General features: G+C 41.1%; 1 protein-coding gene and 1 long non-coding RNA gene across 2 annotated transcripts in view; both read right to left on the bottom strand.

The window, feature by feature from the left end:
* LOC109474216 overlaps window positions 1-1,530 on the bottom strand; it is a 3,234-nt gene extending 1,704 nt beyond the window's left edge. Inside the window, exon 1 of the long non-coding RNA XR_002140462.1 lies at window positions 1,332-1,530. This is a non-coding gene — a long non-coding RNA (uncharacterized LOC109474216). The remainder of the gene's footprint in view (window positions 1-1,331) is intronic.
* Window positions 1,531-6,351: 4,821 nt separating this feature from the next.
* LOC109474200 (nebulin-like) overlaps window positions 6,352-27,979 on the bottom strand; it is a 176,816-nt gene continuing 155,188 nt past the window's right edge. Inside the window, 23 exon segments of the mRNA XM_019774455.1 lie at window positions 6,352-6,569; window positions 7,064-7,108; window positions 7,798-7,880; window positions 8,496-8,519; window positions 8,857-8,952; window positions 9,318-9,377; window positions 9,583-9,600; window positions 10,174-10,269; window positions 10,838-10,867; window positions 11,638-11,658; window positions 12,083-12,151; window positions 12,758-12,784; window positions 13,366-13,455; window positions 15,872-15,946; window positions 16,812-16,955; window positions 19,644-19,863; window positions 20,673-20,771; window positions 21,475-21,588; window positions 22,639-22,740; window positions 23,794-23,901; window positions 24,905-25,009; window positions 25,280-25,399; window positions 25,929-26,036. Coding sequence (XP_019630014.1) covers window positions 6,390-6,569; window positions 7,064-7,108; window positions 7,798-7,880; window positions 8,496-8,519; window positions 8,857-8,952; window positions 9,318-9,377; window positions 9,583-9,600; window positions 10,174-10,269; window positions 10,838-10,867; window positions 11,638-11,658; window positions 12,083-12,151; window positions 12,758-12,784; window positions 13,366-13,455; window positions 15,872-15,946; window positions 16,812-16,955; window positions 19,644-19,863; window positions 20,673-20,771; window positions 21,475-21,588; window positions 22,639-22,740; window positions 23,794-23,901; window positions 24,905-25,009; window positions 25,280-25,399; window positions 25,929-26,036 — 2,034 coding nt within the window. The 3' untranslated portion in view covers window positions 6,352-6,389.

Below are 27,979 nucleotides of genomic sequence, written 5' to 3'. Positions count from 1 at the left end.
AATTGTAGCAAACATTACTAAGCCCGATTTCCCTGGTTTAAGACTGCGAGCAAAGTACAACAGCCACCGGAGCGGGGGACGCTACGGGACTTTGCGCGGGCGAATCTGCCGCTGGTCCCGAGGACATAGCTCCTCCAACGCGGTGACTTTTCCGCCGTGAATTTCATGGAATTCGTCCTCTTAAGTCGGCCCTTTGCACAGAATATGTTGGTCTTGACTAATTCAGTTGTCTGGCGTCTATATTATCGAGTATTAAAAGGAGGCGCCTTGGTTTTAGCCTGGTAATCATGCCACCGGGAGCTTCCCAGCATCTCTACGGCGCTGGGAGTGCCCCCCTCCCGCCCGGGACATTAACGCACGTCGGGGCATTTTTACGGGGTTGGTTTCAGAGGCCGGTTGGACATATAGGCTACCAGAAAAGCCCTATTCCTTCAAAGATTAAAATAATTAAAATAAAATACCCGCGTTTATAGTACACGCGTTTACAGTACACGCGTTTACAGTACACGCGTTTACACTACACGCGTTCACAGTAAACGCGTTTACAGTACACGCGTTTACACACGCGTTTACAGTACACGCGTTAAAATACCCGCGTTTATAGTACACGCGTTTACAGTACACGCGTTAAAATACCCGCGTTTATAGTACACGCGTTTACAGAAAAGCCATATTCCTTCAAAGGAATTGGTTAATTGTAGCAAACATTACTAAGCCCGATTTCCCTGGTTTAAGACTGCGAGCAAAGTACAACAGCCACCGGAGCGGGGGACGCTACGGGACTTTGCGCGGGCGAATCTGCCGCTGGTCCCGAGGACATAGCTCCTCCAACGCGGTGACTTTTCCGCCGTGAATTTCATGGAATTCGTCCTCTTAAGTCGGCCCTTTGCACAGAATATGTTGACTAATTCAGTTGTCTGGCGTCTGTATTATCAAGTATTAAAAGGAGGCGTCTTGGTTTTAGCCTGGTAATCATGCCACGGGAGCTCCCTGGCATCTCTACGGCGCTGGGAGTGTTACCTGCCCGCCCGGCACATTAACGCACGTCGGGGCATTTTTACGGGGTCGGCTTCGATAATTTTAGCACGGCATTGAGTAGAAGGCCGACTAGAAAGATAGGCTGCCAGGAAAAGACATATTCTTACAGCAATTGCCGGTGAAACACATTTAATTCGGCCCGTGAAAAAAGGATACCAAGGCTAGGTCAACTCAACACCGAGGCTCGCCTCGTCTCCTTGGATTTTTAGCAGTTAACTGACGCCAGACAAAGATACCTTGGATATTTAGAAAGAGAAGAGTCTTCAGAACTCAAATCAATTCATAAAAGTTACCTGTATTGCATACTTTCTCCACTTTGCTCCAACAAACATCACAATACGGTCCAGAAAGCAATTCAATGGCTGCCATCCGTGCAGTCGATTATCAGACGGAATCGCATATTTTTCGCCACGTGTCAAAAATGCCGCCTGGCGGATTACAATGGTACTTGTCGGTGGTAAAATTGCCAATACGAATTTACATTGTTTATTTAAGAGCGACCCCTAGCAGCTAATGATATTAGTGCTTCAAATTGACCAAGCGTGCCAAAGAACTTGAGCCAATCAGAAGAGACATTAGAAAACAACCTTTGGTTAAAAATCTATTGGACATGCCTATTGGTCAGTCAATCAGCAGCCAATACATACAGTGCACTGATTAGTCAATTTGTTTGACCATCGGGTAATTACCGTATAGTTCTTTCCCGCACGTGCGCCGAACAACACACTTGTCCAACACCGCCTAAACAAAGTAGTCCCTACAAACTATCGCAATTTCGTGATAAAAACAGCTTAATATTTATTCTAAATATCATTTTGTCATAAAAGAACATTTTTGAAATGTTAGTTTTCAATAGATCATTGAGTATTAACCATGATTATATATTTTGCGGTTATAGTTGTATCATTTCGCAATGTGAGCGGATTGACTAAGCGTGCCAGAGAACTTGAGCCAATCAGAAGAGACATTTGAACACAACCTTTGGTTAAAAATCTATTGGACATGCCTATTGGTCAATCAGCAGCCAATACATACAGTGCACTGATTAGTCAATTTGTTTGATCATCGGGTAATTACCGTATAGTTCTTTCCCGCACGTGCGCCGAACAACACACCCGTCCAACACCGCTGGCACAAAGTAGTCCCTGCAAACTATCGCAATTTCGTGATAAAAACAGCTTAATATTTATTCTAAATATCATTTTACCATAAAATAATATTTTTGAAATGTTAATTTTCAATAGATCATTGAGCATTAACCATGATTATATATTTTACGTTTATCGGGTTGCCCAAGAGGCCTTGGCGGGCGTGCACCACTCTCATCACCAAAGAAATTCCGGCAATCTTACGATCGGCTTGCCCGGTGTGTGTTGAAGCGGCCACTCTGAGTCGTTTGAACCATTGCTAGTTGAACCCACTTGAACGTCAAAACACGAAAAGTCGGCCTAGAAGCCAAGGAGAGGGGCACACATCAGTGTTTTATTAGTCCACAACTTACGGGACGCTGGTAGTGGCTAAAGTCCGCCAGAACAGAGGGAGGCAACCCTGGAAGTGCGAGTCAGTACCAGGGCCAGGCCCGGGGGCAAGACCGGTTCGTACTCGGCCTGCTAGCGGCAATCTGACCGGCCAACGTCTAATACGGCGCGGCGTGTCTGAGACCGTTGGACTGTTGGCGCGACCTTGAAGCCTAGGAGAGGGGGACACCTCAGTGTTTTATTAGTCCACAAGTTACTGGGCGATGTCTGTGGCTTAATTCGCCAGAAAAACAGAGAAGGCAACCCTGGAAGTGCGAGTCAGTACCAGGGCCAGGCCCGGGGTCTAGGCCGGTTCGTACTCGGCCTGCTAGCGGCAATCTGACCGGCCAATGGTTCGGCGTATTCGCGGGCCGGCCTGGCCACATCAGTTGGATTCTAGCGGGCTGGATGAACCACCCTAGCCCCACGGATTTGAACAGAGTTGAGGAAAATCACAATCTTTCAAACTATGCTTGTAATATGACCGAAAAATGTACCGCTGAGCGCAGAAATTCGGCCGCAGAAATTCCCCGTAAATCAACACCGGCTCCCTTTCAACAACCGCCCGGCAACTTTTGCGACCAAGCCCGCCGAAAGCACCCCCAAAACTACGCCTTCTCCTTCTCACAAGCAGTTACGAGAAGTTTTTGTCATGATGTTGAGTTATTTGTGATAGAAATTAGGCGATTACGCCTCAAAATTTGTTGTAATTCAGCGATACGAGCTGTTGTAGTAGCGCTGAGTTTGTCAACATAGCCACATCCGGTTGCCGCGGCTTCGCCTCTCGGTGTCTGAAAAATGATGCATTCTGCAAACAGCGAAACCGTGAGAGTCCGGAAAAATCGGCTAAAACTTCCAAGTACGCCCTTTCTCTTCCGTGGCGTTTGTTTACCATTTAAAATGTACGACAGAATCGTTGAAAACTTGTTGAAAACATTCAGAATTTTCTAGAAAAGTTCAGATTTGTAGGTCGATCAAGTATCAAACTTAAAACCCCAAAACACCCTAATTTCGGGCGGTTGGAAACCGGAAGTGCCGATACAGACAGTGCTTGTAATGTAAGGATCCAGCCCACTCGCGGATTTGGGCGATTTGGGAATTGCCAAAATCACTGGGCTCGTAAAGGGTTTTCAACTTTTTACAGAATTTTTCATATTATGACTTTGTAAATAAGTTTACAAGCGGAAAACATATCATTTCAGTTTCTGTGGGATATAAGTGAAATAATAGGCAAAAACTTATGAAAATTAATGAGTTTTTTGAAGCTAGAAAAATATTTTACTGTGGACTAGATTTTCCTTTGTATACCTCTCCGGTTCAATTCTGCTTATCAAATATGTACATAAATTCAAAGAATGGCTCATTTTACACATTAAACAACTGTGTTTTTGTAAACCTAACCCTTTTTCTATGTTTTGTACCTATTTTCAAACGGCAACCCGACTATAATATACTGACTCAATGCGTTACCCAAAATGCCCTTGTTTTCGCACTTTGACTGACAGAATTAATGTCTGACGTCTCCTCATTACCGCCATCTTGTAGAATTATGACCTTGAGGTGCGTTCCTCTGCTCAAGGACGTTTTTTCTGCAAGGCGTATATGTTCTATAGCCCCGCCATGTTGTACATTGATTCTATGTAATCTCCAAGCAGATATTGGGAGTCTAAACCAAACTCTCACTCTATACAACCTAGGTAATCTCCAAGCAGATCCTACAGTGGCAAGGTAGTATCCATTGGCCAGAGGAGTGTCCATTAGCCATCTCCAAGCAGATCCTACGGTGGCAAGGCAGTATCCATTGGCCAGAGGAGTGTCCATTAGCCACCACTTCGGATACTGCCTTGCCACCGTAGGATCTGCTTGGAGATTAAACCATGGAGGTTTTGTCTCTCAGGCTTTTTTAATGATCTTCAACATGCATGAGATGTGGCTCCAAGCAGATGCATGGGGCAGATTTGTGCGTTTGTACATTACAGTTTTATGCATTCTCAGTCTTTATATGGCCTTGCAATGCATGTTTTTATCCTATTCTTGGACCTGACTGTCATCTTGCTAACATATCTTACTATGGGTCACAGTTATCTTCTATCAGAGCCTATTTTGCATATATTATGTTAATGTAGAAGTCATTTGCATAATTAAAGAAGAAATTTACATGTGAAGCCTACATTTCATGGAGGTATGAGATCTCGGAACTCTTGTTATTATTTTTTCTTTCTATGGGCTGTCTAAATTTTGTCTTCATTCATCTACATATCAAGCTACATATTAAGCTGGCTATACAGATACAGATACAATTCATAGCTCCTGAATGAATACCTGTTCAACTACAGGTTTCTTTAGTCACCGATGAAAAGTAGTGGATGCTACTTGAAACGTCTACAGTTTTCTTAATCTATCTAGTTGCCTGTTTAACTGTTTTCTTGCATGTCTCCACTTTGTGGTTTAGTTACTAAAAGAAAGAGAGACTCACATAAAACAGCTCACGTATTGTACATCAGGGGATATAACTTTATTGTCTAGAGATGTGCAGATGAGTGTTAGGTGATGTCATCACAATGCAAGACTACGCCAGAGTCTTTGGTGAAGCGAGGCACACATTGTGCATGCATGTTGGGAGTTCAGCGTACACGCACAGAACGTGTGCAGCCGTCCTATGCAACGCTCTCACCACCTTACACATTGGTTTGCTCATGCCGAAAGAAATTTTACAAGTTTCACCCAAAAAAGTTTCTCTCAAAACATTCCCTGCAAAATGTCCATGTAATCTGGTCAAGGGAAAGGTACAGTACGGTATGGCACGGTACTTAGAAATGTTTCTTACAAAGTTTTTTTTGCTATGTAAGCCTCAAGTTACATACAAGGGAGAAGTTCCCTAACTTAGGTATAGTTTTCTATACATGCACAGTAGTTGAGGTTTTCACTGCCATTCACTCTAGTACACAAACTCTCAAACTTGCTAGTTTCAGCTCAAAGTTAACAAAGAGCCGATAGTTACATTAACTTAGTTATAAAGTAAAACTAAAAACGAACAAAACCACCTACGTATGATCAGTGATAAATAAAATGCTATTGCAATGATACAACATTTTACCACATCCAAACTCAAAGTTAACGTCCTACAAATATAAAGGCACATGTTTAAATTTCAGCTTTCAAACTAGTTACTGCAATCTACCTCTACTATCTCTATGGCTGGAAGTTAAGTTATACACCCATCCACACATTATTGGTCTACAAGTCGTGTACTGTTTTCGCAGAATATGAGGTTCGGTACCCTGCAGAATAGACCATTTCAGGGGAATCTCTATCACATACTTTCCAGTCCTTAAAATAATACAAATCCCAGAAACATCAGGAAAATGTAGTAAAATCCTGGCATTCATTCTCATTCATCAAATCCAGAAAAAGAGGAGGTTTTGCCATAATATCACTCATGTCACTCCTTATTCAGACATGAAACTGGGAAGACAAGTTTTCTTCCAAGCTAGAAGTGGTCAGCCCTAGTGTAGAAAAAGTGTATCACATCCTGGCATTTGTTTTTCTTCCTTTTCTTTGCTTCAATAACATTCAACAGTTTCTCCATTGCAATTATAGATTCCTCAAAACCTATCCTCTAGAAGTATACAATTCAGCTCGTTAAAAGTTTGTGACTGTTTCTGACCAAAAGCTGTTCCTTTTTTTTTTCCGTTGCCAAGGATGGTGTAGTAGTGCTAATATGGCTCCATAGCTAGATCATCTGCTATCTGTAAGTTCTTAACGACGTGTGAGAGGTTGTGATTCGACGAGTGGATTTTTTGTTGTTTTCGTTTCGGCGTTGGGTGCTGCAGTCTACGACATGGGTTCCACGTAGTTTGCGGGCAGCATCCCGCTCTGACCCGTACGCTGCACCGTACCGGTCATCCACCCGTCGTCGATCTTCACGCAGTTCACGATGACGTCCCCGTCCATGAAGCTGATCTCGTCGTCCTCGGCGGCGGTGTAGTCAAACACGGCCCGCATCATGCCCTGCTATGGAAGGGGGGGGATTAGTTAGTGAGTTTGTCTTTACTCAATCAAACATCAATGTTGCAGGAATAACATATATGTCAGGGTAGAAATTCCGATCTGGTAGAAGAATCATGATCAAAGTCTCTGCTTTATCCAATCAAAAATTAACATAATTAAGATTGTAGAAATAGCATATATACATGTACTTCAAAATTGCATTAACTTCATTTTCAATCAAGTCATGACACACATAGTTGGCAATTAACTGTAGCTCACTACTACTGAAATAACACTTACATCAAGTTACAGAGTCACATGATTTTCTAATGTATGTACATGTGTATAACACATAAAACTAATTAAAACTGAATCAGTAAGATCTTTTGCTGTTCAACTTTCAAGGCTATAACTTGTATACTTACTTACCACAGCAAAACAAGCTATAATACTTCTTAGTACTTTGAAGAGTATCGTACTAATCAACCAAAAACGTTGGATTTTGTTAGGATACGTACCCCTGACTGGATCACTGGCTCTGGTTCACTCACAGCAGCGGGAGCCTAAAGTAGGGGTCAGTCAAAGCAGCACGGTGAGGTTAGGCACTACTCTACTACAGGGGGCTACAATAAGTCACATGTGGGACAGCGCTGCTGTCTTTATAACACAAGGAGCAAGCTTATAGACAGGAAAGAAAGCTTTCCACAACTTTTGATTACATTTTGTTGGAAGCAAACAAAGAAACAAACAAAAAGCAGTATACACAACAGTAAGAGCAATACTTAAATCAAAGCCACACCAGGGAGGACATTTCTACTGTTATTCTATCAACAATGTACTACAAATATTACAACATGGGAAAGATTGCAACAAGCTAAACATATTGTTACAGCAAATTATTTTGTGGTGGTAACATAGATTTTTAGCATGGGTGCCATCTTTGTAGTAACCATTGGCTCCCTACTGTCACTGGCTTCGTGGTGTTGCTAGCTACCATGGAGCCAGTGAAAGTAGGTGGCCTGCAGTAACTACAGAGGATACCCAGGCTAATAGATTTTAAATCTTGCACAAGGATTCCTAATTAAAAGCGAGGGCTCAGCGATAGAATAGAGTTCTGACTACAACATACAGTAACTACAGCTAAAGTAGCAAGCTAAGGCAAAGTGACAGAGTTGTAAGATTGGAATCTCTGGTTCATGTTTCAACAAAAGTATGTTGTTGTATCTTTAACTTGTAAGACAGGCGAACATACCTCAAACTTGGGCTGTGCATCAGGATGGGTCATGGGGTCATAGTCCTCAATCTTGCCTGGCTTCAGCCTGACCTGTTGATAGCCTGGGGTGGAGAAAGGAACAGCTTTGAGTTACATGTGCTCATGATACCAAGGAGACCCCTCCTTCAACTGAAAGGAAGTACCAGTATTAATGTGAAGTGAAAGTCATCAATGCTAAACCACCCCATGACGTGATATACCCATTCTTGCATCTTGGCAAGTTTGAACATCTGAAGCTATATTCCGGGAGACTAAGTCTACCGTTACAACAAAACTTGGGAGCACTGTATGATTCAAGCAGGTACAGGACAGACCTAAATGTAACTATAAGTTAACCATCTTCAGAGGATTGACTACATGTTGAACAGTTCATATTTACTGTATCTTAAAATCTCGCACAGTACTAGTGACCCAAAAAAGATCAAGAGAACCTAAACCTTGCTGTGTGCAAGAACTCATGTTGGTGTCATGGAAGATTACTAAGTTTACATCATTTTCTAACCTGAGCTATTGTATCTTTCCTGTAAAATGGATAGCCTTATCATATTGTGACCAAAGCCTATATAGTATATCATGTTGTACAATGATGTTGCTTGAGTTCTCTTGAAGATATCGCATTAAGAGTGGTCTACAGTGCCCAGCCCCACCACATGTACCCAGACAGAACACAGACTTACGTTGTTCTGCAGAGATTCTGTATCCTGTGATGTGTGAATGAGGGATCAGGATGATAGAGACGCGACGGGATGAACAGATGGAGAAAAGGAGAAAAGTGGCGATGAAGAAAGCAGAAACCAGAAATGAGAGCAGAAATGAAAGAAAGGAAGAAATAAGATGAACGTCATACACAGAGACAGACACCATGCAAACCATAGGTTTACAGCTACATGTATGTGGTGATAATACATGTATACATGTAGATTGCCTGGCAGAATTATAAAAGTTGACATTGCTCGCATTTCAGCTTTTACAAACAGAAAAGATATTGTGAAAGGATGTTCATTAAGAATTTATGGAAGGAATGAAGGTGAAGTTTACCCCTGGCTCTCCAGTATTTGTCGGGATCGTAATCCCACATTCCTGACGTCTCTGAACCACTCTCTCTGGTCGACTCATTCTCTGTACTGTAGATTACTGTCAAATGGCATGTGTGGGGAGGAAGGAGGGAAGGAAAGAAGCAGACGGTGAAGGAGAAGAAATGCAACAGATGGAAAGAAATGGGCAAACATACAGTTTTCAAAGAAACAAATGAAAGGCGAACTGATATAAACATAGACAGGCAGACAGGCATTGAAGTAAGTTACAGTATGGCAAAGTGTGACTTATAACATAGGATGAATGATCAACAAACGAAAAAAATATGTATGCATCAGAAAAAGAAATTGCTGTATGCAGGATTGCCATGGCATGAGTTAAAACTTAGAGAACATGACCACAATGTCTTTGTCGTTCTCAAAACATAGCAGGGAGAGAGTAGCTCGGAAGGTAAGAACACATACAGTCAGCGTTGAGGTTGAGGAAGTCCTCGATCTTGCGGTACTTCATGCCGGAGGTGGTAACTAAAGAGGTGACGAAGCAGTGGGAACATGTTCAGAAGAAATGAAAGGACCTGAACTGTTTCTGGACAGTTGGAAATGTTTCTTTTCTTTGTGTAACAATGAAGAAAGAAGAAGAGGAAATGAAAAGGATGAAGCAACAAAGAAGCAGCAAAAGTTGTGATTATATTTTATAATTTTAACATGAAAATGGAACAGAAAGACTTACCGACTCCACCCAGTTCACCTTGGTGGGGAGGGTGGGAAGAAAAGAATGTGAGAATGAAGAAAAGATAAAGTGATGAAAGAAAACAAGGGATGCTTCCAGCAAGCAAGATGCAGTGGTGCATTAGATTATGTAAAACAGAAATGTTGAAGATATAACGTAACAAATTAGTATGCTTATGACTTGAAAACGGTGCAGGACAAGACAGTGATGCTACTTAAGACTTATAAAATACACCATCCATGTAGAGAAGCAAACCAGGCAACCTGAGTAAGGCATTCTTCTTGTACAAGATACTATGAGATGCAGTACTGGAGACTAGTGGAAAGCCAGTAACAGTTTATACCTAACACGCTCTTCTGGTACAGAAACTTAGATTTCCAACCAACCTGTTTTGTATCATACAAGATCTCTTTTTATCAGCTTTCAAGACATGATACAGGTTTGTTAAATCAATTAGGACTAGACAGGTGCAAACAACACCTGACTTCTCAATTTAAAACCACTGTTTGTAACACAACACCCATCACATGCCCCTTTTATTGGCTATTTCTCTGTGCACGGATGCAATTACGGATTGTTTGCTTTATTTACTTGTGGTCTTGGACCAGTAGTGGTGGGAATATTTCTGTGGGTCGTACTCGTAGGACAGACCCTCGCCTTTCCTGCGCTCATACTCCATATCCATCTCTGAAGGCCAGAAAATGAAGGGTAAGCAAGTGGACAGTATGTGTTGGTAGTTAAGAAAAGGCAGAGCCTGGAAATATTAGTGCTTACAATTCATACAGTGTCACATAGGTAGTATAAGCTAACATGAAATATGATGTACAATGTTTATGCTGTTATCATAACGATAATTGACAGTAAGACAGAGGACAAGAAAAATGTGGACAAGACCAGAATGGCAAACTTTCAAAAGAATAAGGAAAGAACAAAGACAGAGTAGATGAGGAAAAAATATTCCACAGCAAAAACTCAGAGGTGATTCCTGATACATGGTTGACATTTTGCCTTTATGCTTTTCAACTTTATCTTTACTGACTTTGGTGCATGGATTTACTGTGTTTGTTAGCTGCTCAAAGTTTAAGGATGAATCGATTTCATGTTTTTCCAAACAGCTGTAAATCTAAATCTACTTTTAGCTGATGTAAATCAATCAAAAGTTCACCACTGGGTAGATACATGTGAAAATATGAAGAATGAACAGAGCTAGAGAGACAGAAAAGAGGAAAGGATGACAGAGAATGACAGACAGTACCAGTGATTTTGTCCCTGGCCTCCATGGCTTCTAAAGAACAGAAACAGCAGTAGGACAGATGTTAGCTACAGAAACAGTTAACTTGTAGGCAAACTACATATTTAAGACTGAATTGTGACTGATGATGTCCCCGTCAAATGTGGCTGATGTATGCTGCTGATAGTTAGCATTGTTAAATAGAAAAACACAAGAGTGAATCAGTAAATGTTAATGTTAGGCAGAAATGAATTAGCTGAGCAGATACAAAGATACAACAGAGATGAGTGTAAAGCACAATACATACTAGCAGATAGAGGAACTGAGATGAATGGAAATGTTTGCCAATTGGCATTTTTTGTTATAAAGGATTGCTAGCTTCTGTATCATATTTTGCAACAAACTACATTGTATTTGGGACTAATCTTTTCACTGTCCGCTTTGCAAATGAGGCATTCTCATCATGGCATCATCTCGTGATAATGTTGCATATTAGAATTCGTAGCATGAACAAATCAGTAATGCAGATAAACACTGTTATCCTGCAAGACTATATCTGTTATGCATTAGACAAGACAACATTTTGCATCTTCAGTTGCAATAAAGATAAACGTTTTTAGAACTAAAAGATATCTTCAAGTTGTTGATAGTGTTGATAAAATGCAGCATGTTATGCAATGAGGGTGGAGGGGACTGAACTAAAATGCTTTTTGATATGAAGAAGAGGTTAAGAGATTTACAAAGAAGAGATTGTGAATACGATAGGAAAGACAGAAGCGAGGGAAACAGAAACTGTCCAGAAGAAATAGCACAGAGAACATTACCCTCAACTTTAGCGGCGCTGACTGGTTTTGGGAGATAAGGAGAAGCACTTTAAGTTATTAAAGTAAATTATTAAAAGGGAAAATAAATATTACCAAGTTTATAGATTAGAGTATCAATCAGCAAATGAGAAGAAATATATACAAAAACAAACATGCATTCAAAGGTGGAAAAGCAACAAAGGACTTTGAACATTATTAATGGTACGCAAAAGAATAACATATACGGTGTACAAAAATGACTGTAGGTATAGTTACAATGTGAACAGCAAATTCTATAACGATTATTAGATTTAAACACAAAGGTTTGCAAAGAAGATAGAGTGATACATTTAAGCTCTAAATGGACAAAAGAAGAAATGGCAGGCGTACAATTATGAATGGACAGATTTAAAGAAGCAAAAGATAGATAAAACAAGCTCGAAGAAGATGAAAAGATGATATGTACCCTCTTCTTCCACCACAAAGTCTTCAATGGTGCGAATGGGCTTGGCTGGCTTCCATGTGGCAGTGGTAACTTGGAGGAGCAGGGGCAGAAGGAGCATGAGTGGAGAACTACTACAGCTACAGAAGGAAGTTAGCTGTACAGAGAAGTACTACTGTTAGTAGAGTTAAACCTCACGTGTCAAATGGTGCTTGAAATTGTGACCAGTTGTGTTTCACATTGACATGAGAGGTTTAACTGTCTAGGCAGAGTTGCAAGAAGCTGAATTAAGCAGCGAGCTGCATGCATAAATCATATAGCAATCAATGGTGGAATTAACAAAATGAGGGATTTAACTTGCTCCATAACGCTTACAATGCAAGCTTGGACATGCAGTGAGGAAGGGTGGTGCTTGTGCACACGTACTCAAGAAACATAGTCTCTTGGAGAAACTACATTCAAAGAGGGAGAGAAGAAAGCATGGCCTCTTTTCCTATGATGTTGTACTTCTAACACATCCAGAGTCCTACCATTTATGTTCTAGCATTTGGTAATGCACAGTCTATAAAGTGAACACTTCTTAATACTAGTACGTCAATCCATTCGTATGATGTAGCTAACATGATAGACTGTCAGGCTCCACACCCAAAACTACACATGCTATCTTACTAATATGTAAACAGGAAGCTTAAGGTATACCAAAGGTCTTTTTCTTTTGGTCTTTTTCTGTAATTGATAGGAGAAAGAAAAAGAAACTCCGTGGTCAATGCTATGATGATGATGGTGGTCAATGTTTGATGACAATCTAGTACAATATCTCAAGCTTATGTCTAAGACACCTTCGAATTTAATCCTAGTACGTACAAGCTAGATGTAAATTATCTTGATATAACATTACCAGTTTATTTTGGGGTGTTGTGAAATGACTTGCATCACATTAAAAGTACCCTGTGTTATTCTACTTTATACAGTTACCATAGTATGAATCCTGTATTGGAATGTTCGTGTCTTAAATCTAAAGTGTTCGTAAGTCTACATATATGTTGTAGAGTAGAACCCCTTGACCATTTTGAACCATACTGCTGGGGATAGGGTAGGGTCAGCCTGGGAAAGTGCAACCAGCTTAGCCATTCCTTATTTGCATTTTTCAATTCAATAACATTTAACCTCAGCATAAAACTATTTGTACCTTCCTGAAAAGTAATTGCTATCAACAAACATGTAGAGAAGTTTAAGAATAACATAAACAACAAAGAAAAGCCAGAAATGACAGAAAGAAGAAAAGAAGAAAGAGAAAAGGGAGGTACCATAGATAGCCCTGCCTGCCTCCTCCTTGCCCTCATAGGGTTCGTAATCAAAGATGGAGCCTGGGTCACCCAGCCTGATAGGCATGTACCCTGGTTAGTCACAGGAGAGGAACACAAAGAAAACAGGAAAACAAAATCACAAGGAGGAAAGAAAACGTCTAAGAGATGATCTAACAGTAAAAGGTGGTTGTTGAGGGTTGTCATTGATAGTACAATATAAGAGACTGAATTTAATTTAAGACACTGTCCAATATGAGAGATTGAATTTCTTTTGCATGTTGCTGAGTTCGTACATTGTATTTTTCTTAATGTATTTTGACGAATGAAAACCGACAACAACCACCTGTAAGACTTTCTAAGAAGAAGACTAAATTTGAAAACAGTGCAAAAAGCGGAGTTTTATCATCCTATAAGTACATGTATGAGGTATTTCTTTAACAAACTACATAGTTCAAACCCAGCAGGCTTCTTAATTATTGAACTCCTTTGTCACTTTAAGAACGTTAACAAAGATCCAACATGTATTGATCCCCAGTTGTAGATACATAGACCTAATAATCATGTTAAAATATGATTAAGAACTAGAGAGGCCGACATTTGCTTGGGAGCAAATACAGCATATTTCAGTCCATCTCCCTCCCACGCAAAAGTGGACTATTCCAAACTTACCCCAGTGTAAAACTGGCAAAGATTCTCAAATAAATGAATTATATAGTAGCCATGTAATTGAGAACAAAGATGCAAGAACAAGCACATTGAATCTCGAAAGCTTTACTAATCTTCTTACAGGTATGCAAATACTAACAATGATGAGATTTGATACATTTTGAAGGTCTTAGGCACATAAAATTGAATGTGTGGGTCATTATGCACCACTTAGGTGCAATGTGACCTCAGGTAACCCGCAATGGAACACCTGTTCCATGGCCAACGGCAGATAGAACGTGCCATTCTTTAGATAGAACATGGAACGGGTATAGCACTTTTGGCCCTTTTTTTGGTGTAAATAGCCATTAAAGTCCCCCAAATGAGTCATTTGGAAGTGGTGTATGCCAAATATGTGACTGTTGTTCTGTAGACACATGTTCAAGGTACCCTTATACCGAATTTCAGATCATTTGGTTGTAACACCAGGGCTCAGGATCCAAAAATCCATTTTTTGGCGAAAAATGCCCAAAAAAACCTCCATAAAAATTTTTCAAAGGCATGTATCAAAAAAATGAAAAAAACGCCTGGGGGTATTGGCCCACTCTACCTCCATGCCAAATTTCAAGTCATTTGGCTGAATGATGGCGGAGTTGAATCCCTTTGACTGTTTGGCAGGAGGAGGAGAAGGAGAAGGAGAAGAAACATCAGAGAACACAATATATTTCATCCATACCATGGTATGGACTGAAATATAACAAGACACTCCAGTAAATAATATTATCTGGAGTCTTCTGGACTATAATTCCTGTTCAAGCAGTCATTGGAAGAGTTGCTGTAGGATAACCATGTTTTCAGCACCAAGGGCAGGCTTCATCTCCAACACATAACACTCCATAGCATTGTAATTACTTCTGCTACCTTAGTTAACACATGGCCAAATGCAAGAATGCACCAAGAGCTAGACAAACTCACAGTTCTGTTGTCTATTGACCCATTGAAAAAGGCATGCTACCTGTATGTTTCAACCAATGGAAACTGACATCACTCTCATCATATGGCTTTATCCAAATAACGACATTCTCATATCAAACCATGATGCAGCAAGCTGTATGTTGAACTTGTGTTGTATCTTGTATCCCACCATGCATGTTGAAAAATGCACCCAGCATGTGTACATACATTTACAATACAATCAGTGTGAATTCACAAAGTTTTCCCATGCAAGTCCTTTTTTCCTCTTTGATGTTCACAGTCATGTAACTATGATTAATACAATGCATAGAAATGCATAAATCATACACACTATCTTATAGAGGATGCATTTTCTATGTGCTGTTAGTATCAGTAGCTATCCATGTATGCTGCTCCCAGACTTTTCAGTACAAAAGGGCTACTTTTATAAACCCCATATAATGACCGTATAAATGACTCACATGCAACATTGTGGAATGATATACTATTAAGAAACACAAGTGGATACAAGACATTATGACACTGCTAACTGTACACTAAGGTTTTCATAATGAATAGGAAGGCCTCCAAGACAAGGTATGGAAATAGAAGTGACTTGTGGGTATACAGGTACAGTTTTGGAAAACAGTTTTTCAAGATAGAATAGAATTATATATGTGAACAGAGAGTATAGAAAGGCAGAAGACAGTTTCAGTGATGGGAAAAAGATACAGATTTTGTACCAGTAATGCACTTACTGGCAGAAAAATTGTTTAGGATGGATGGATTTCTGTTGCATTTTGTCTGCATGTAATTGTTGGCAGGAAAAAAATTTTGCCAAAAAAAAATTTGCGTTGAAAAAAAGAACTTAAAGGCCTCCCTGCTTTTATTTCTCATTTTGACTTACGTCCTCCAACTTTGCCCTTCCCCTTGGCCTTGAACTGGGCATAGGAAGCATCAGCAGCCATCCGGGCTTCCATTTCTACAGGCAGGGTGACCACAACGTTTTAGTGCACAGGTGCGGTGACAAGTGTACATGGTGTGGGCTTTTGTGACGTACAGGTACATGTACATTGTAATTGTCCAGGGTGACCAGAAGGATTCAGTGCATAGATGTGGTGACTGTGTACATGGTGTGGCCTATTGTGACGTACAAGTACAATGTAATTGTGCAGGTACATGTACATGTTCAGGGTGACCATAAGGGTTTAGTACACAGATGTAGTAGTGTGTACATGGTGTGAGCTCTTGGTCTTGGTACAAACAGTTGCAGGGTGACCGCATTGTTTTAGTGCACAGATGTGGTGACTGTGTACATAGTGTGGGCTTTTGGTGCATACAAGTAAATGTAAATGTGCAGGTGACCCCATGGTTCCAACTTTTAGTGCACAGATGTGGTGACTGTGTGAATGTACATACAATGTACATTCAGTCTGCGAAAACAGCATTTTAAGCACAGTTGAAAAACTACTTCATTCCAAGCAAACGGTGTAAAAGGAAGAAGATAGTTAATTGAATACAATGTTTATAGCAAGATATGGAATATATACATGTAGTTATAAGGTGCACATGTTCAGTGGTTGTACAAGTAACACAGTGGATGTACTGTACAGCAGTTTGCATTGAAGGAAGTTGATGATTCAAAGTATGGAGACATCTTACCTTACCAAGAAAGGAGAAGCAGATGTCTTAAATCTTATTAACTATGTTTATATTGTTATCTTCATCATGTGTTTGAAAGACAATGTATGAAGACATTTTGGTAGCACATCTGATTCCCTAACTGCTCCCTAAAATGAAACAATGGACCAGTCCTGACAACCATTGACAGTGGTGGAACGACTTACTTTGAATGGAGATAGGGGGGTTCTCCTGCCTGCGCATGCTGGCCAGGTGCCGGTCCTCCTCCTGTTGTTGTTGTTGTTGCATCATGCGATCATGCCCGTCGTGGAGACTCATGCTTTCCATGCCGTGGGTGGGGGGGTCCATCACTACATACAGGTGACCACAAACTTCAGTGCACATGCTTCAAGCAGTTACAGGGTGGGTGACCGCACAGTTTAGTACATAACATGGCTCACACACGGTGAGTACAAGTTTTAGTTAGTAAACACTCTCAAAATTGCACAAGGCACTTTCAAATGTCAACTTGACTCTGACATACTTCAATCTCTAGGAGTACATACCTCATGGTACTAAACACAGAGACATGTGCACTTTGGGGTACAGACATTAGACATTTGTACTGCCTTGCAGCTGCATTATGTGCATGTGCCCCGTCCAGTCTATCTTACATGTACATAGAGGCAGTAGGCAGGTCATGAATGAATTATTTCATAGTGCTTTCAAACACTTGTCAAGTTCAGGAAGTTCGGGACTCTTTCCAAGCAACGTTACAATATTGTTAAACACGAATATGACACATTCTTAAAAGGGTTAGTCAATGAGTTGATTATATATTTAATAGAAGTGCAGATGATCAGTGCATGAAAAAGTCTCATGTAAACTTTGTTACTACGACTGTCACAAACGCTCTCACCATCACATGCTCCTGTTCTTCTTCTGCCAGGTATACTTACCTCTTTTTTCCCTTTCTTACAAGAAGGCCACTCTGAAAAGTACCTTACCTTGGTTACAAGCTCATACTTACCTTAGTAGCAATATTGCTGCCTGAAAGGAAAGACAAAAATCTCATCTGTCCCTTGCACAGTCAGTCCACACCAATTTATTTCTTGGTTCTCAGACATTAGAACTATAGCAAGCAGACATCTAAAAAGCAGAGGGTAGGGAGGAAACTTGAATATGAAACTTGAATATGAAACATAGTGCACTAAGGCATAAACATGTCCCTCAGGCTTTGTTTTCCTTGTGTTTCTTTTGATTTTAGCTATTGTTAAATGTTTCAATGCCCACAACTCAGCCTTAATGGCTGCGAAGTGATGGCAGGGCTCGAAATACTTTTTTCAGCCAGGTGGCGCATGTTGCCACCTGAGTCAAAAGCCAGGTGGCGCCATCAGTATTCAAGTGGCAACACTTCCAAGTTATCATTTTCTTCAAATCTGCTACTTATATCTATTACGTTTTCTTCTAGTTAACTACTTAAGTTTTATGTTATAAAATAAAGTAATGTAAAGAACACAAAAGCTCTCAAACAACAATGTTTTAATAAAGAATGCCACCTTTACATCACTTCATCACAGGGCTGCCGCCGTGGGAATGCCACGCCTCTACATGGCGGCACACTTATGCGGGTGGTATTACGTGCGCCATGTTCTTCGTTTGCGCAAGGATAATGTTACTCTCATCTGCCAAATAAACATACCCCCCCGGAATAAACATACCCCCCGGACAAATCTTCAAAATCTAATAAAAAATGGTATTAGCTCCCTTGATTAAAAATTGGGCATAGGTTCCCCGGATGACCCCTAACCCGTAGGGGCCCACGGTGCTTCCACAAGTTCAACAAGTGAAAAATACATGATACAAATTGTACATGTACTTATTACCTGGAACTTGGAGCAAGTATTCCTAAGGTGTTACGGACATAATTAATATATACCAAACTTTTTAACCCAATCATATTTCCCAAACAAATTCACATATTGACACAGCTGAACAAATAAAAATGTGATTATGTCTATAAACTCATACTAAAAAAAATTTAGAGACACTCAATAAAGAAAGTAAGAAAGAAAGAAAGCATGCTCTTAATATCTGATTCTCCCAATTGTAAAAGCCCCCACAGCATCCAACCGCACATTCATAGAAACAACATTATATTCTGACACTAGAAACCAATAAATTCGGAAAATTTCTCGGTAATGTTTACAAATTAACCTTTTAAAAATACGAGTGAATTTTTATTTCTGTCGTTGCCGAAAAATTTTTTTTACATGCGTGTAATACTAGTACATGTATCTTGGACGCTTGGATGCTATCTTCACCTTTGACCACATTGTTGGAAGCAGCGTCGGCCATTTTCATTCTGTCTTTCGAGCTGTTTTTTCCGACAAATTTCAACCGTTTTAACATTTTACGGCCTCAGAAACTCATATAACGACGAAAACAAGTTGCAGTTGTTATTTTCATGCGTAAAATTTCTTCTGGGGATGGATTATTTTTCCGCCGAGCCGCCGAAAACTTAGCGTCGCATGCGGTCGGTCGGGCGGCCGGCAGGATTTTGTATCGGCGCGCTTTGCATGTAAACAAGGACAGTCGGAGTTGTTTACATGAAAATTGTGTTGTGAAACGCCAGCGAGGTGTCTGATTTTCTACCAATGAGAACGTTTTCTTTGTGGCGTCATGGCGAGATCGACAATTCATCGACAATTCACAAGATTGTGCCGACAATGGGGCCCGATCCATGCGATTGGCGGCTCGATCCACGCAAATTATAGGTGGCGCGCTGCGCCACCTGAGTTTAGGAATAAGTGGCGCCAAGCAAAATCAGGTGGCGCCGCGCCAGTGCGCCACCGGGTATTTCGAGCTCTGGATGGCGTTGTATATTTACTGTATTTACCTGTGCTGTTTGAGAAATAAATGAATGGACCAGGTATGTTTTGCATTTTTGTTGTTGTTCTCCAGTTGAACATGTTTTTAAAAAATCTGAGAACCAAAACAATTAAATTGGTGTGGTTTAAGTATCCTGTGTACTCTAAGAGCTGCCTGTTAGAACTCACGTGTTCCGAGCTGTTGCGCGGGGCCGGGCGGAGGCATGGGGTGTTCCCCGGGGATCATCTGTCGCCGTGACTCCATGGTCTGAAGCTTCTCCTTGACGCCCTGGTACGCCAGGTTGCTCTGGATGACCGTGTTCTTCTTGACGCGCGTGAGCTCGGGGTCATCGATTACCGTGTGGTACGCCTTCCCCTTCTGCTTCTCAAAGTCCTCGTGGTATTTCACCTGGAGGGGTTCAGAGGTCAGAGGTGAGCAAAAAGGTCAGACAAGATTCTGTTGTCCAGAGGTCACACATAGAAACCCCACATCAGCCATTTTGTTTGACAGAAAGAATTGTTTCTCAATGTCAAATGTTTTTTTTGTTCAGAGGTGAACATTGAACAACATGGCTGACATGGTATTTCTTGTGTTTCAAGGTTATACAAGGTTAAAACAAACATCAGGCAAAATGGATGGGCACTCTGGCTCTTCCCAGCAGTCCTTGCAAGCTTGCTGTTGTTGGGGAGTGAAAATGGCTTTGGATTTAGCAACAACTTCAAACACGACAAGATCCTAAGATCATGCTCTGAGACTTTGTGACATGTATGACATACAAAATGTCCTCAAAATGTAAAATGCACTGTTTTGCCTTCTTTGAGGTGGTAGCAAATAAGCAATTGCTACATTCTTATCAAGCAAGAAATAACAAAAAGAACTCAACATGCAATAAAAGATCCTCACCAACAGTAAGGATAGAACTCACATTATAAAGCAGACAGTATGTGTATTTGTTTAGATCATCTTCATGCTTACCATTAACATGAAATACATTTTGCACTAAAACAAGACAAATACATGTGGAAATGCTGGAAATGAAACGAACATTGATAAAAATCTGACCATGCTAATATGATGGTGTAACGTTACCAACAGCAAATCCATGCTATGATACAATTTTCTCTTGACAATAATCAGTCTGAACAGCATCACAATGTCATGTCACACAACATCAGTTTCAATCCACATCCACACAACAGCCGAGTCTCCTTTTCTACCTCGCTGGAGATCTTTGTGGCATTGCGGATTCTCAGCATGTCTGGCGTGTCCAGGACGGCGTTGTACGTGTTCATCTTTCGGCCCTTCTTGTACTCATTCTGGTGAAGAAAATGGCAGGTTGCCATGGTAACAAGTCAGTACAAGAATTATAGGAGTGGCACTTACTTAGGGATACTGAGAAACTGAGAAAAAGGCAAATGTTTTCCCAGGACCTGAGTTGATGTGGCCGACAAAATGATCTGAGATGAAAGACAGAGTGATTACTACTAATAAAAACCGAACAGAGGATCTTTTTCCACAATTGATGGTAGAGAGATCTAACCTGCATCTTTGAAGCATACAGAGTTACAAGGAACTTCAAGACCTTTAGCAGGACCAACAGACAACTGGCATACCAAGAAGTGACAGGTAAAACTGGTGCACAGTGGCAGACAAAAAAATTCCTACCACAGCTATCCTTTCATGACCAGAGATCTACTGTCTAGAACAGTTGCTTAAGACCAACAAATAAGGAACAGACCAAACTCACGTTAAAGGTATCTGAACACCACCACAGTACAAGCTTCTTTTCATTTCATGCAAGCCAATAAACACAATCCAATCAACATAAACTACACTTCTTTTACTTAAAAATGAAGCAGGGCCTTGTATATTTGTATAAATCCACAGTTTTAAATAGTACATGGACACTGAAGAGACATAAGACAAAAACAACTACCTGATGACAACAGAGACAAACAACTTCACGGTAACCGACATTTCAGCACCAAGGACAGGTACACCCACACGACAAGTCTTTACCTCACTGCTTAGTTTAGAAGCTTTTCTGATCCTTTCATAATCCATAGAGTCCATGATGCCATTTGTACCAGTGAAAGTACCTTTGCCCTTGGTGAAGTCTTTTCTGTACAGGGTCTGGTCATATCAAAACATGGGATTATGTTACAAATAATCTTTGACAAAGCTAGGCATTATCCCAGTGGAGTTCTGATGGCTTCTTAACTTCCATTCAACCGAATAGGGCTCAATGCACAAAACTACAACCATATCTTAGTGTAATAAAACTATATCATTATGTCTTTACATACAGGGAGTGTAAAGGGAGCTCTGTAAGCAAAGGGGAGGATCAAGCTTACAGTTACATATTAATGATAGTATATATTTTCTATTTAAGGGTGTAATCTTACGGCTCAAGTGTTGTCTGATTTGCAGCCATTATCTTTCAGGGGTATAGTAAAAAGCACCCTAAAGGGGTAAAAAGGCACCTTAAAGGGGTCAAAAAAGCACCTTAAAGGGGTCAAAAGAGCCTAGAATTTAAAGTTTTTCTTTGTCAGCATTGTGAAGTAGGGAGAGGACAGCTGGTCCGGTAGCCACAGGGTGGGGAGGGGGGCATGGTTGATACCTCGCTCTGTATTTTGGTGTTCCGTTTGATCCTCTTGGCATCAATGTCATCAGTGACCACGTGTAACTTTCCCACCTTCAACTCGGCATCACGATACTTGAGCTGGTGATGTTGCCATGGAAATGGGGCATTTTGCAGAGTTGTAAAATTATCACAATATATAATATAGTATGGGTTTGATTATCCAATATGTGAATAGTTTTCAGCATAGAACAATCCATTTCTGCTATGCTGCCAGCAATGCTTACCTGGACTATGCAGATGAAGGAAATACTTTGACGAAGCAGGGTATTTTCATTGAAGTAAATCTCATCACACACTATAACCATGGCTTGTTGAGAGGCCATGGTCAGCTACATGTATGTGTGACAGGGGCTTAGGGCTTTTCAGGGTTACTGAAGAAGTTTTACCAGAACATATCATCATATTACAGGATTTTCTGAAGGCATGAGGACCCTTACTTCAAGACACATGTACAGGGAAGCCATTTCCTTACAAGCTAAGGCATAAAGCGGGGAAGTATATCATACATATTACAGGGGATAGTTGGGTTTTTCTTGTACCTCGCTCTGTATTTTGGTGTTCCGTTTGACACGCGCGGTGTCCAGATCGTCTGTAACAGCAGTCAATCTTCCTGCCTTTAACTCCGCATCACGATACTGCACCTACAGTAGTAACGTCACCAGGGAGAGGGGAGGGCGGAGATGATCAGATGCAATGGAATGATGGCAGGTCACAGTCAGTCATTGGTTAAAGGTCCTTAACAAAAGCTGACTTGGTAGCCAATTAGCCATCCATTTTAAGGAGTGCAAGTAGTCACGGTACAAAACAGATGGCATCCAGGCTAATTCGACATCTTGATTTTGCAACAGATTTTTCACTTATAAGAGGAGCGAAATGACACAGAGATGTGGTTTCAGACTGACTGGGATCTCCTAGAATGATGGCAAGTGGGGAATAGTGTGGAGGATATTATCACTTTGAACTGATGTCACTTGGCATAAGTATGGAAAATGTAACACACTTTCATTCTGATTTCCTCATTCGAGAAATTCCTAGAAGGTATTTCCATACAAAGTAATTGTTTCAAGGCATTTTAGATAATGAGTTATATAATAGTTTTACTGCCAAACTTATTGATTTTTACACAGTTCAAAGTGATATACATCAAGTAAAAAGATGAAGACAGTGAATTACAGCCAGTAGAATATCAACACACAGCCAGACCTATTGAATTACTTGGCTATTTGATTTGCTTGATCATCTTAATCAAAGAAATCTTAATGTTATCTTAAAGATTGTATAACCAAGTAAAGAAACAGGTCTGGCCTATAGTGCTCAGATTGTTGATATTCCACTTGCTGCAATGAAGAAATGCATATGAGAATGAAGCAGCATTGCAAAGGGGGTGGAAGGGAAGGCTGTGGCGCTATGTTGCTATGGCAAGGGGAAACTTGCATGAGGCCATTAACCTTACTGAAGCCTAACTATGGGGTACTTTTCTTTACTTAATATACATAATTATGTTCTATGAAGCCAGTGGCATTTTATGAATCTATATAATAGTATAAGGGCTGTTTACAAAAACCAAAAATGAGCCTCTATGCTCATATCTTATAGCCATACAGCAGGCCATATTAACCAGTGTGCTCTATGGCTTTAGGGCAGAGGGTAGGGGAGGGGGCTTCATCTACGAGTCCAATCATTGCTATATTTACCTCACTGAGCATCTTGGTCACCCCCTTGATTCTGTTCATTTCTGGATCGTCCAGAACGTTGGTGTAGCGGGCTCCAGTCTTTCTGGTCCACTTGTCCTTGTATTGCAGCTGAGATGTGCGACCAGAGGTTTTTTTTTATTCAGAACAGGTTGGACTGACTGGCATGCTCTTTGATGAGGAATTCATCGTCATATTTAACATCTTCAAACAGCAGTCTGAGGTAGGATGCCGCAGGAGAAGTCATGCTCATCCACAGGCCAAGAGAACAGTGTCCAAAACTTCCTCTGTCACAAGGTTTTCAGGACAGTTTTCATGGACATGCTCTTCATGATTCCACAAGGGCTTCATCGGAACCAAATTCTTGACACAGCAGTTTTCGATGGACATGCTCTTGACAATGCCATGGGACTACATCGGAACTGAATCCTTGACGCAGCAGTTTGACACACTGCTGGACACGTCATGCTTGTACGCAAGCCTTAAAAACAGTTTCCAATCCTCCTCCTTCACAGGCTATGAAGAACCTGCTTTCTTAGCATCTTAGTCTCTGGCATTCTTGAAACCATTCAGCAGGCAATGCATTTCGATTACTGGATTAAATCTATTAAGCATTCCCTTATGCTAGTAGTCACCCTAATCTTCTGTATTCCCACAGGAGGCTCAAGCAATTGTGTCACGTCCGCGATCGACCATTTACGTAAGTCAAGACATTCTTATATATACAAGCCTATAAGTTTATTTCTTAAGAAGACCACCATCTTTTCCTAGTTCATGTGATGATATGCAGAGTCTGACATGAAATGGGGGGACAGGCATGCTGTAGTATGTTCCATTATCACCCATATACTTACAGGTTATGTATCTTTTAAGATCACTTAGTCACCATACACCCCTAGCAGTCATGCCTAACGTTTCCCAATCATGAAGCGACTTCAACTTCTACAAGACTTTGTACAGGTACGAATTCGACAGTAATCATCATGCCTACTGGTAACTGCAAAAGATTGAAGTAAGTCACATTCCTGACTGTACCAGGATGTACTTGATGCAGAAATAAGTTTACATGCAGCAACCCTTCTTTAAAAGGCTTTTAGATTTTACATTCATGTACCTCACTCTGGAACTTGCCAACGTTCTTCATACGGTTCAGTTCTGGATCGTCCAGAACTGTGGTGTACCGATTCTTTTCATCGAACCTTCTCACTGCTACCTGAGCCTACGAGTTGTGTGGAAAGATGATGCAAAAAGAAAGAAAAGAAACAAAATGACAGAAGGAAGAAAAAGAGACAGCAAAGCAAGATAGTAATAATAGGACAAACAATAAAGAAAGAAAAATGCACAAATATTGCAATTTCTTAATTCAGGTACTCTTTCAAAACACTAAGTCTTCATACATAATGATTGATCTTAACTATTATGTATGACACGTATGTTTTGGTTTCACCATTATAAGACACAAAATGTTTGTTTGTTTGTTTGTGTTTACCTCTGATGCGTAGGCATTTGCCTCCTTCAGTCTCTTCATCTCTGGATCCTGCTGGATCTGTGTGTATTTGCCACGACCCTTGCTGGCATCGTCTTTGTCTTTAATCTCTCCATAGAGAACCTTAGGAACATCCCAACCAGCATGGTCATTGATAGAAGATCAGAAAAAGCTGATTATCTGTATTATCTGACTTCATACCAGCCCCACAAGGTGTATGCAAGCATACTCAGGCGGTAAATACGGAGGCATCAAAGATTGAACTTTGTAATTATCATGGCAATGCCATAACTACAACTCAAACAAGTTTAGTCCCACAACTTGCAAACTTACATTGTTTCCTATTATATTGGTCAATCTTTATATAAGATATTGTGGCAAGCAAGTCACAAGTAGAACATTCTTACCCAAAAGCCTAACTGCTTGACATGTACATTTTGAGGGTAACATGTCAGTCTTCAAACACAGGGCTGGACTAGGTATTGGGCATATTTAGGCTAGCATCACTGAGTGAATTGCGTGTATTTGTCTAAAACAGTGATTAAGTTCACGTCACATGCAGTTTTGACAACTGTATGCCTCAAACTCAGTCCTGAACTTGGACTTGCATTCGACATCAAGCCACACAACACTCCTTGACAGGCTTGAATACCTGGCTCTGGAACTTCCCAACTTCTTGGAGGCGTTTGAGTTCAGGGTCGTCAATGGCTGCATGGTATTTCTGGCCATGTTGCTCCAGACGAGAGGGGCCATAGTGGATCTATTGAGAAGTGATTTAGGCAGAGGAGAAAGATAAAGAAAACCAGAGGGACAGCCAGCAAACCAAGGAGGAAAGGGAAATTATCAGCCATGCAAAATCAAGAGAAAAGCAGTCATATTGACTGAAAAAAAAAGTAGCATGCATATTATACATAAAGTAAAACTAAACAAAAAGCAAACTGTGCCTGGAACTACCATAGGTTAATGGTGCTACAGATAATAGTGTACACATAAGGGTAGTGTTGAAAGGTAAAGCTTAGGATCAGGTGCACTACATGTGCATGACTTGTAATAGTTGCTTAAAGGTATACATGGCATGACTTTTGGCCCATTTCGATTTTTGTCATCAGGGCTGGACAAACTTTTATGTGAAAAACTTAGTTGGGCAGCTGTGAACAATCTTGCCTTGTATACCTTTAACGGTGAGCCTACTGAAAGCTAAGCATTGCAGGCAGGCAGAGAGATTTCAACATGGACAACACAGAGAGAAGAGAGATAGAAAGGAACAACAAAGAGCAACAGATGTCCAGCAAGTGGCATGTAAGAAGATGGGAACAGTACACAGAAAGGCATGAGAGATGCATCATAGCAAAGAAAAACACCAGAGAGACATTGGTGGAAAAGAGAGGTTGAGGTTCTGGGAGCAGTTGGAAGGATGGAAAGAGGAGAGAAAGCTTTTCTGAAGGAAGAGACAGTGGTCTACTGTAGAGCTTTTGTTTGGTTTGGTTAGCTAGGCGGATCCTACGACTACAAAGTAGCTTCTTCTACTACGGAGGGAAGGGACCTCTTCTACTCTTGTAAGACTTCCCTAACTGTTTAGTACTGTTAGTGGATAGTTTTGAGGTCCATGTACCTGACAGTATGTGAGCGCCTCAGGGTCTTCCATAGTGCACACCGTCCATGTTGGCTTCCTATATCTCAGTGTTGCCTCCACGACCTTATTATTGTTATTGTTATTCCCATTCAAAGCAGCTAGGTCCTCGTCGAGGGTGCGCACTATCCCCCGCATCGATTGCTCATGGAGTTCGATCAGACGGCGCACCATGTCCTGTGTCATGGGGGTGTCGTCTTCCTCCTGGTCCCCATCCCCGAGCGCCTCAGGGGGAGTGTCCGAGCGGCGACTCGTGATCGACACCCCTGGTTTCTCATCTTTCACCGCCCCTGCTGCCTTCAAACCCACCTGTTCTATCGCCTGCACCACTTCTTCTGTCTGCTCTTTAGTCTCTACAACATCCCCACCCTTATAGATAACCTCCAACTCCGCCTTTCCGGCAGAGTCGGCCCCTCTCAACTCCTCTCCCGACAAGGTAAAACCTACCTTTTTCTTCCCACGGTACTTAGGCACCCCTTTACTAGTGATTTTACCCTCTGTATAGTACGGGACCTCAGCTTCCCGATGTTTACCAGAGGCAACATCTTCATAGAATTTGGCCATGCTTTCAATATCTAGGGACCACTGGGGTTCCTCCATTTGTGTGCTTTCGGACAACCTATCCCCAAAAGAACTCTCTATCATTTGGCTTTGATGAACCTGAGTGGTAACTTTGGACAGTGTCAGGGCCCTTTGAGTCTCGGGGTCATAAAGTACTGTTGTGTAGCTGCCTTTAGCTTCCTTAAACCTCTTCTCGTAGTTAACGAAGCTATCCAGACGCGAAATCTCGATCACGCGGCTGTTCTCCGAGTTGAACAGCAGGGTCCTGTAGTTGCTGGTTTCAATTATGAGCTCTTCTTCAAATGCCACGAGGTTATCTACCCTGGTCAGGTCAACAAGACGCAGAACGACCTTGTTTGTGACGCGTTTGATGATGGTATCAAAACTTTCTGCGTATTCCTGGCGGTAATCCTGCGGTGATTTGATCTTTGACAAATTCATGGCCTTCTTCGAGGCAGGGTCATACAAAACTGCTACATGGGGCCCAAACTGGTGCGTAAACACCTCCTTGT

Source organism: Branchiostoma belcheri, unplaced genomic scaffold (assembly GCF_001625305.1).
Source record: "Branchiostoma belcheri isolate BF01 breed outbred unplaced genomic scaffold, Haploidv18h27 scaffold30, whole genome shotgun sequence".
Lineage (NCBI taxonomy): Eukaryota > Metazoa > Chordata > Leptocardii > Amphioxiformes > Branchiostomatidae > Branchiostoma > Branchiostoma belcheri.
Note: the sequence above shows the minus strand (reverse complement) of the source record. Positions and strands in the feature narration are given on the sequence as shown.